This window comes from Suricata suricatta, chromosome 1, assembly GCF_006229205.1.
Source record: "Suricata suricatta isolate VVHF042 chromosome 1, meerkat_22Aug2017_6uvM2_HiC, whole genome shotgun sequence".
NCBI lineage: Eukaryota > Metazoa > Chordata > Mammalia > Carnivora > Herpestidae > Suricata > Suricata suricatta.
Genome location: NC_043700.1, coordinates 125,827,035 through 125,838,211, shown reverse-complemented (window position 1 = coordinate 125,838,211; position 11,177 = coordinate 125,827,035). Strand labels below are relative to the sequence as shown.

Below are 11,177 nucleotides of genomic sequence, written 5' to 3'. Positions count from 1 at the left end.
GAGAGAGAGAGAGAGAGAGAGAGAGAGAGAGAGAGAATCTTAAGCAGACTCCACTCTCACTGTGGAGCCCAGTGTGGGGCTCAGTCCCATGACCTTGGAATCATGACCTGAGTTGAAATCAAGTGTTAGATGCTCAACCGACTGAGTCACCCAAGTGCCCCACGGGAAGAACATTTTATGAAAAATGGTTCATATACCTAATGATAGAACTCCAAAACACATGAAGCAAAAATTGATGGAACTGAGAAAAGACAGTTTAAAAATATGAATGGGAGACATTAATTTTACTTTCAACAATGAATTGAACAATAGATTAGCAAAGAAATAGAAGACTTAGGGGCGCCTGGGTGGCTCAGTTAAGCATCCGACTTCGGCTCAGGTCATGATCTCATGGTTTGTGGGTTCAAGCCCCGTGTTGGGCTCTGTGCTGACAGCTCAGAGTCTGGAGCCTGCTTCAGATTCTGTGTCTCCCTCTTTCACTGACCCTCCCCTGCTCACACTCTGTTTCTCTGTCTCTTGAAAATAAACATAAAAAAAAAAAAAGAAATAGAAGACTTAACCAAAAGTATAAATCACTAGACCTAACAGCATCTGTAGACTACTCCACCCACCAAAAGAAGAATTCATGATCCTCTCAAGGGCACAAAGAATAGTACCGAGGACAGACTACACGTGAGACCACAAAACAAGTCTCATTAAATTTAAAAAGGCTAAAGTCGTACATAATACATTCTCCAACAATAATGGATTATGATCAGAAATCAGTAATAGAAGGAAAACTAGAAAATTCACAAATATGTGGAAAGTAACCAACAGGACAAAACAAAAGCATAAGACATTAGAAAATACTTTGAGATGAACAAAAAAACCACACCATACCAAAATTTATAGGATGCAGCAAAAGCAGTGCTTGGAAGGAAATTCATAGATCTAAGTGCCTACATTTAAAATAAATCCCAAGATTTCGAATCCATAACCTAATTTTTTACCTTAAGAAACTAGAAAAGAGGGGCGCCCGGGTGCCTCAGTCAGTTAAACGGCCAACTTCAGCTCAGGTCATGATCTCATGGCTTGTGAGTTCAAGCCCCATATCAGGCCTGGTGCTGACCACTCAGAGCTTGTAGCCTGCTTTGGATTCTGTGTCTCTGTCTCCCTCTGACCCTTCCCTACTCACGTCTGTCTTTCTCTCTCAAAAATAAATAAACATTAAAAAAATTAAAAAAAATAGAAACTAGAAAAGAGAACTAAACCTAAAGCAAGCAAAATGAAAGAAATAATGATTAAAGAGAGATAAATGAAATGGAGAACATATTACAGTAGAAAAAAATCAATGAAACCAAAAGTGGGCTCTTTGAAAAGGTCAACAAAATTAAAAAAACTTTTAGCTAGTCTGACAGAAAAAAAAGAAAGATAAACTATTATGAAAATGAGGACATTCCTGCCAACTTCACCGACATAAAAGTGGTTGTAAGAGAATGCTATGAACAACTGTATGCCAACAATTAGGTGACCTAGAAGAAATGTACAAATTCCTGGGAACACACAAAGCACTAAAACTGATTCAAGAAAAAAAAATCTGAGCGACCTTTAACAAGAGATTCAATCAGTAATCGAAACCCCCCCAGCAAAGTAAAGCCCAGGACCAGATGGCTTCATGAAATATGCTACTCAATGTTTAAAGAATGAACATTGGTCCCTCTTAAAGTGTTTCAAAAAGTTCTCTTTTTGAGCTAGGAAGAGGTCTGTCTTTTTTAAAATACATTTTTGTATTTCAAAATATATTTTGTATTTCAAAAATACATATTTAAAAAAAGATAGACTTCTTCCTAGCTCAGTCTATGAGGCCAGAATTACCCTGTAACAAAAGCTGGACGAAGGAATCACTAGAAAACTACACACACAATATCTCTTGTGAATACAGATATAAATATCCTCGACAAGATCCAGCATCAAACCAAATTCAGTATTATAGTAAAAGGATTACTCTTACCATGGCCAAGTGAGATTTATTCCAAGAATACAAGGTAGGTCACCATATAAAAATCAATCATTACAATATACCATATGAAAAGCTCCAGATGATCATCTCAATAGGCGCAGAAAAAATATTTTATAAAATCAAACATGCTTTCATGGGAAAAATAAACACTCAACAAACTGAGGATACAAGAATTTCCTTAAGCTGATTTCACAAGCACTTGTATAATGCAGCCTGATTTGTATAAGCAGAGTGGAGTAAAGAATAGGACTTACAAAATATGAAAAGATGATTGTTAGCCTTTCTAATAATCAAAAATACATCAATATAACACAGAAGTACTTTTTTCTTCTCATCATATAGACAAAGATTAAAGTGTGTAATACTCAAAGCTGTCAAAGGTGAGGGGAATGAATGGGTATTTTATACCCCGCTGGTGGTAGGATAAATCAGGACAATCCTTCTAGACGGCAATCTAATAAATCTATCAAAAGTAAGTAAGTTAAAAAAAATAGTAAATAAGTTCCTACTCTTTGATCCAGAAATTCCATTTCAAAAAAAATCATAACAAAATGGTTGGAAAAGTGAGCAAAGACATATATGCACACATACACACAGATATACCTGTACATACATACACATAAAGTTAACATATAAACACATAACATATATATCTATACATGTACACACAAAAAAGGATATTCACTATTACAATAATGAAAGATGAGCTATCTAAATGTCAATTAACTGAGAAGACATTTACCCCAAGTTGTTAGGCTAACATTTAAAAGATAATGTAGCTCTTTATATATCAACATGAAAAGCTGATAATAGCTTATTAAGTCAAAAAGATAGAATAGTATGTTTCCACATATAGGAAAAGAAATGCATTAAATCTAGAAGAGTAGGTTCTTATATTGGGAAGCTATAATTGGAAATCTATTTTTTTAATAAAGTGTTCATCTCTGGTAGTATCTTTGAAGGGACTTTACATTACTTAAATTTTGTTTATAATCATTATACATCGTCAGAAAAGCAATAAAGATATCTCCAATGAAATATTTAATACACATTTTAAATATGTTTCTCAGAACAAAATCTTCAATTAAAAATTTATGTAAAGTGGGGCACCTGGTTGGCTCAGTTAAGCATCTGACTTCAGCTCAGGACATCATCTCACGGTTTGCAAATTCAAGCCCTGCGTCCGGCTCTGTGCTGATAACTCAGAGCCTGGAGCCCACTTTGAATTCTGTGTCTCCCTCTCTCTCTCTGCCCAACTATCCCACAAAATAAATAAATAGACACTGAAAAAAAATTATGTAAAGAAATAAAACTAGGAATAGCAGGGCATTTGGATTTAGCCTCGTAGGAATTCCAGTCTACCACTTTCAGGCTGTGTGGCCTTGAGTGATTTTCTTAACTTCTCCAGCTTTCAGTTTCTTTGTTTCCTAAAATGGGCATTGCAAGACTTATCTTGCAGATAAGGATTAGAGCAAGGATAGGCAAGCTATGTCCTGGGACCAAATCTAGTTCTCCTGGATTAGAGATTACAGGTAGTTTATATGAGGTATCTACACCGAGCGGGGTACTTGCTACTTAGTAGGCTTTCAAAAATATTTTTAATAAAATGATTTCTTGATATCCAAGTTTATTTAATGCAAAGAACTCTAAGCTGTCAAAAAAAATTACTCAGAACACCTGATTACACATAATAATAAACTCAGATTATGATGAATTATAACTGTTACAGTAAACCAGTTTCTTTGCAGTGTGTTAGATGTACAGATATAAGAATCAACAAACGATGCCTTTGATGTCTTTAAAAGAGAATGTAAGTTCCAACATTAATATGATACGAATTCTTTGGAATCAATCATTTAGAACTTTGTTTAGTTTCCTTCTTTCAGAAAGGCCCTCCTCTGCATAAAGAAGGAAAAGGTTTGGCCTGAGGCTCAGTTCTGTTACTTACAGGTAAACTAATCTCTCTAAGCAAAGTATTGTCATGAGTTTTAAGAAAATTACAAATTTTATTTAGTGTTCATAATATAGAGTAAGACCTGGCTGTCTTCTAATTGGAAGAACTGTTTCTAGATTAAAACCAACATCACCATTGGCATCCACTCTAGTATCAGTTTATCTTCAGAGGGTTCATGTGGCAGGGGCCAAGACCCAGACCCTTAGTAAACCCGGTTATATTCCTGTGATTGGCCTAGACTCCTGCCAACTTCTATTTATCCACCCGCCCCCCATAAAGCTTCCCAATTATTTTTAATTAATTAATTTCCCCCTATTATTTGTTTTAATTGTCACTAGTAGAGCTTTGCCAGAGAGGGTACTCTTGTCCAAAACGAAGGTTAGTTTGTATAGCCTTGTCCTGGGGGCAAGGTTAAAAAATCCAGTTACAATTTTTTAAAAATATGCTACCTGTTTTGAGCTGCTGAAAGAGTCTGGGTGAAAAAATGGACTTAAATACTATATTAGGATCCAATGAGAGTTTTCCTCCTGAAAATAATGAAATAATGGAGGAAACTGGTAAATTTTATCCTTGAGGATGGTACTCGCCTCTTCCTTTGACATTCCCTTTTAATTTTAATGAACTCTTTTTAAAAAATTTATTTGTTCTATTGAGACATGACTGACACATCACAGATCACATGTGAGTTTATTTATTTATTTATTTTAACATTTATTTATTTTTGAGAGACAGAGAGAGACAGATCATGAGCAGGGGAGGGGCAGAGAGAGAGGGACATACAGAATTGGAAGCAGGCTCCAGGCTCTGAGCTAGCTGTCGGCACAGAGCCTGATGCGGGGCTCGAACTCATGAACTCTGAGATCATGACCTGCGCTGAAGTTGGACGCTCAACCAACTGAGCCACCCAGGTGCCCCTATCACATGTGAGTTTAAAGTGTACAATGTGGAGGGCCTTGCGGGGAAGAACACTGGATGTTATATGAAAACCAACTTGACAATAAACTATAAAAAAAATAAAAATAAAGTGTACAATGTGTTAATTTGATAGTTATATATTGCAATATGATTACCACTGTGGAATTAGCTAACACCTCCATCATATCACATGATTGTTTTTTTGTGTGTGATGGGAACAATTAAGATCTAGCCTCTTAGAAACTTTGATGTTTATAATATATTATTGGGGTCAACAATCACTATGCTGCACATTAGAACTCCAAGAGTTATTTACTGATTACAAATTTATAGCCTAAAACAATTATCTCCCCACCTCCTCCAACCCCCACCCCTGCTAACCACCATTTTACTGTGCTTTTATGAGTCCAGCTTTTTTAGATTCCACACATAAATGAGATCATATGGTACTTGTTTGACAGTTTAATGAAGTTTTATTTTCTTTCTATTTCTCCTGGTCAGCTCTACTCCTCAGGATCCCAAAATAATTGGTCTTTTGTTTTCTTTCCAGGGTCCAATCAGGGTTTATTTGATTACTACAGATGAGTTTAAACACTAGGTCTTCTGAAATAAATGTTTTTGTTTTCCAACAAAATAGTATCTTAAAAATAGACTTTAGGACAATTTGATAGATTCTCTATAGGGCATCAGATCTCTGCACAGCTATCAAATTTCTGCTTGATGTCAGCTTTCTGTCTACCTATGGGTAGACATATTTAGGTTAAGGTATATTTAAATAGAACCTGATATTTTCCCACAGTGCCACATTGAATATTCTTCATTAATTTAAAATGTACTATTACCAAAGGCAGATGAATTGGGGGAAAGAGGGAGAAAATTTGAAAAGGCAGAATGAAATTTAAAAATTGAATCTTAGAAGCACCTGGGTGACTTCAGTTCAGGTCATGATCTCATGGTTTATGAGTTCAAGCCCAACATTGGGCTCTGTGCTGACAGCTCAGCGCCTAGAAGCTAATTCAGATTCTGTGTCTTCCTCTCTCTCTCTGCCCCACCCCCTACTCACACTCTGTCTCTCTAAAAAATAAACATTAAAAAAAAATTGAATTGTATTAGCATAATAGATTCCAGTAAGTATGCAGATTTATTATAAAGATGACATTTCAAAGTAGTGAGGAAAATGATGCATTATTTAATAAATAATGTAAAATAATTCATTAACTATTTGGGGAAAACAAGCTATATGGTGTCTCTTTTTTTAATTTTAGAAAGAGAGAGAGAGAGAGCATGCAAGGAGGGGAGACAGAAAGAGAGAAAGAGAGAGAGAGAGAATCTCAAGCAGGGACACAGGGTTTGACCCCACAACCCTGGGATCATGTGCTGAGCTGAAAACAAGAGTCAGAGGCTCAACTCACTGAGCCACCCAGGAGCCCTTACCATGTCCTTATTTGTTAAGGTAAATTTGTGTGAAGCAAGGTTCCAAATGTGAAAATCCAACCACAAAAGTACTAAAGAAAAAAACATAGTATTTTTATAAGCTTGGGCTGGAAAAGACTTTTATAAACACCTCGCCGAACCTATAGATCATGATGGAAAATAAACTGAGAAATTTTAATGTAAACCTAAATAAAAAAAAGTTTAAAGGCAAATAGCAAACTGGGGGAAATATATGCAATGTGTATGACATATAAGATAGTATACCTTGAATGTATAATGAACTCATAGATGTTAATTTTAAAACTCTATAGCTCAATAGAAAAGGTGAGCAGAGGTCATGGAACAGGCAACTCACAAAATAAATCAAACTGCTGGGGTGCCTGGGTGGCTCAGTTGGTTAAGCCAAGTCTTGGTTTTGGCTCAGGTCATGACCTCACAGTTCATGGGCGCTGAACTGACAGTGTGGAGCCTGCTTGGGATTCTCTCTCCCTCTCCCTCTACCCTTCTCCTGCTTATGCTATGTCTGTTTCTCTCAAAATAAAGAAATAAACTTTAAAAAAAATAAAAAGGAAAAGAAGCCCTACTACCAAAAAACATAAGAGAACACTTTAATGTAGCTACTAGGTCCTCAGGAAACAAAGCCGATCCTTCCTGTATGAAAGGGCAGAACGTCACCAGAAGGCAGGCTGGTGAGGAAGCAGAAAAGTGGTGGCACTCTTCCTGCGCCGTGGGTACAGGTGCAGATTGGCGCCACATTTCTGGGGCGGTTTGGCAGCCCGTATGAATATTTAAAATGCGTATACCCTTTGACCCAGTAACGCCTCTTCTAAAATCTACCTGAAGGAGGTACTACCAAAATGTGAAAGTATGTGTGCACTGGTGATGAGGGGGCTTGGGGCAAGCTGAGGGCAAAATGTAGGCTGGCACCCTCCACAGCCCATAGGTGGAAGATGTGTGAGATTGCTCAGACGTCCCTGGCTACCCAAGAACAAAGAAGAGTGCTTGCCGTGGTGATGTGGGAAATGAAGGCAAATGAAAGACTAAATTCCTTTATTGCCTGCAGCCCATTTGAAGACAAGTCCTTCCAACCAGCAGAGTGACCTCCCTATGGGGGCTTAGCTGCCTGTATGATGACAGTTTGCAAAAGTGAACCTTGACTTAACACTGTCCCACCCTCAAGGATCCTCTAAGTCTACCTCCTTAATCTCAACTGCCCCAGATATATGTTGGCAATCATCCTCCAAGCTTATGGCCCCTGATAAACATCTGAAGGTCTCATGACTGGGGTTTTAGTAAACGGTAATAAGTGGTGTTTCCCTAGCAACAGATAGCCCCTCAAGGTCCTGGAAACCTTGCTTCCAAAATACCTTAGAGACTTAGTCTATCCTTGACCCCCTCCGAGCCTGATGGTACGTAATGAGTTGCCTGTCACGACCCCAGGCAGCTTTTCCTGCTCATGGGTCCTGTCCCCATGCTTCAACAAAATCACCATTTTGAACCAAAGATGTCTTCAAGAATTCCTTCTTGGCAGTCGACTCCGGACCCCATGAATCCCCTATCACTCCAAAACTTCATCACTAGGATGTTCATTACAGCTGTGCCAGGGTAAAAATCACTCGTAGATACTACTGTTCAGACTAAGTAACCAACACAATTTATGATAAAGCTCTGTCTTTACTGACATGAAATGATGTCCATGACATAATGCTGATGGAAGTAAGTAGTTTACTTACAGTTTCCAGAATCCTATGTGTAACATATGCCAGTTACATAAAATTGAGACACTTAACCTGTACATAGAGAGATGTCCAGAAGGATGTTCATCAAAATGTTAAGAGTAGTTTGCAGTAGATAGAAGGTTTCAAGGAAATTTAAAAAGAAGCTTTTTTATTTATATTTTTCTGTATGTTGGTTTTTAAATTATGCATCATGTTTACAAAGACTATTAAAACTATATTACAAAGACTAATTCAAACTATCCCCAAAGAGGAGATACATTAAAAATTAACCTCAGGGGCACCTGGGTGGCTCAACTGGTTAAGAATCTGACTCTTGGACTCTTGGTTTCAGCTCAAGTCATGATCTCACAGCCTCATGGTTTTGAGCCCCACATCAGGCTCTATGCTCTCATCAGCTTGGAACCTGCTTGGGATTCTCTCTCTCTCTCTCTCTCTCTCTCTCTCTCTCTCTCTCTCTCCCCTCTCTCTCTGCCCATCCTCATTTGTACTGTCTCTGTCTCTCTCAAGATAAATAAATAAATTATAAAAAATTAACCTCAGAGCTGATCCTTTATAGTTCTATAAATTTTTAAAATCTTTATTTATTTTTGAGAGAGAGAGAGAGAGAGTGCACACAGGGGAGTAGCAGAGAGGTAGAGGATGCAAACAAAGGGGTCTCTGAGCTGACAGTAGACAGCCTCATGTGGGGTTTCAATGCACAAACCATGAGATCATGACCTATGCTGAAGTCGGATGCTGAGCCATCCAGGCGCCCTATAGAGTTTTATTTTTTAACTAAGTAAAGACTAGTGCTCACTATGGAGGATAATCTCTAGATGACTAATGATGCTTGTTAAACAGAGTCCCAAGGCCCCTTCCCCAACACTACTATCTCCCAGCCAGACCCGAGCAAATAACATCTCTGGGAGTGGGGCCTCTACATGGTTCCCGAGCACTCCTGATGAAAGGTATGTATACTTAAGTCAGAAAACCACTGCTCAGGAAAAGAAAAAAAGGGGGATTAGCAAGTTCACCTGAGTTCCTCATATTTATGTTTACATACATTCTCTCCCTCTCTTTGCCTTGCCACCTTCTTCCTCACAATCTACAGGAGCTAAATTTGAGATGAGCTAAGGGAATTGGATGTCAGGTGTTTTAAGGATTAAACTATTTAAGAAAACCCACTGAATGGCTGATATTCATAGCAATCACCAATCCTTTTGTCTGCATTTCTGTCTCAACTTACCTGGTACTTGCGTTTTTGATGAAGCCAGTGTTTATGAAATTAGGGCAGAGACATGTTGTTTTGATTCCAGTTCTTTCTAAGGCAGCCAGTTCTTCAGTCAAAGCTCTATGAAATCCGACAGCAGCAAACTTGCTTGAACTGGAAATAAAGAGATGCCAGAAGATAATTCGAGAAAGCTGTGGTATCTATTGAATTCAGATGTCTGTTTTCTCTAGTTAAGTGTGGTCCTCTGCTGAGCCCCATGACCATCAGCTGAGTCTCAGGGTCTAGCCCAGACCTATAATGTGCATTATAGATCCTCAGGTAAATGTAAAGGCATTACAGTGTGAGAAGCATTGACACAGAACACTTATTGGAGTGAGAACTGAGTGGGTTTAAAGCTCTTGCTAGGAAAACCGGTGAAGCGTTTGTTTTCATTGTTGCTGTTTCCATAAGATTTAATGTCACCATAGCCTGTTATTTATTTAATACATTCCTGGGGAAATTCTCCTGGTCAAGTCCCATATTCCCTTTCAGCCTCTGCTTCCCTTCCTCAAAGAGGCCTTTCCTGACCCCTAGTCTAAACTATTTCCATTATGTAGTAATCTTCAGTTTTTCATGACAGCCTGTTTGAGATTTGAGATTAAATACTCATTTGGGTGAATTTTTTTTAAAACATCTGTCCTATAACTTGTACTATAATCTCTGTGACTATTTTGGTTTCTAATGGGTCTCCAGGGCCTAGCACAGTGCTTGGCTTATAAAAGATGCTTAAAAAATATTTGTCAAATGAATGAATCAAAATGCAAAGCAATTCTTATTGTCACAGCTCTTTCATTTGCCAAGAGAAGGCAAAATAATAATATTTTAAGCAGACATTACTTTTCCAGTTAGGTTTTTTTTAAACCAGCTTTATTGAGAAATAATTTCATGTATCATATAATTCTCCCACTTGAAATGTATAATTCAGTGGTTTTTGGAATATTAGTGATTTTCAAAAAATTGTGTGAAAATGGGGGTGCCTGAGTGGCTCAGTCAGTTAAGCATCCGACTTTGGCTCAGGTCATGATGTCACGGTTCATGGGTTCAAGTTCTGCGTCAGGTTCTGTGCTGACAGCTCAGAGCCTGGAGCCTGCTTCGGATTCTGTGTCTCCCCCTCTCTCTGCCTCTCCCTTGCTATCTCTCTCTCTCCCTCTCAAAAAATGAATAAACATTAAAAAAATCTTTTTTAAAAATTGTGTGAAAATATACACATAATAAAATTTGCCATTTTAGCCATTTTTAAATGAGCAATTCAGTGCCATCAATTACTATATTATTTTTCTTTAAGTTTGTACTTATTAGCAATTATACAAAGTAATTGTAAATTCTTGCCAATTAACCGGTGCTTGGGAAAATATAAAGCTGTGGAAAGTTCTCTTTCAACTTTTTTTTTTAAACCTTAGACATATACTGAAGGCTTAAAAGACAAGATTGCTAGATTCACTCATAAAAAATGTAAATCTTAACTTGAAAAACAACACAAAAATAATCATACATAAAACTGATTACTACTTGCCAGGCACTGTCCTCAGTTATTCTGATGTATTACTGCATTTACTTCTCACAACAACTCTTTGAAATAGGTATTACTATGATCCCCATTTTCCGAAAAGGAAACTTAAGCACTGTGGGGATTGTTGGTTTGCAATCTCCTCGGAGCTCCTTGGGCACAATCTGAAATTGCCTCCCCTCTCCCTGCACACAGAAGATGGGGAGAGAGAAAAGAAAGAGGCAGGCCACTCTGGATTGGCAAGTGGCAGAGTTAACAAACAAGCAAGGGAGCTGGGAGGTTTGTCCTGGGCGGCTGCAGGTAAGGTCTTCACACCCACCTGCCAGAATCTTAAACGTTTATTTGGAGGCCTTAATTGGATTCAGTAATATATACCGTCT

The 11,177-nt window shown here is 37.9% G+C and overlaps 1 protein-coding gene across 1 annotated transcript in view; it reads right to left on the bottom strand.

The window, feature by feature from the left end:
- HSD17B11 (hydroxysteroid 17-beta dehydrogenase 11) overlaps nt 1–11,177 on the bottom strand; it is a 38,435-nt gene that overhangs the window by 8,335 nt on the left and 18,923 nt on the right. The window contains exon 5 of the mRNA XM_029943365.1: nt 9,267–9,404. Within this exon, the coding sequence (XP_029799225.1) occupies nt 9,267–9,404 (138 nt within the window). The remainder of the gene's footprint in view (nt 1–9,266; nt 9,405–11,177) is intronic.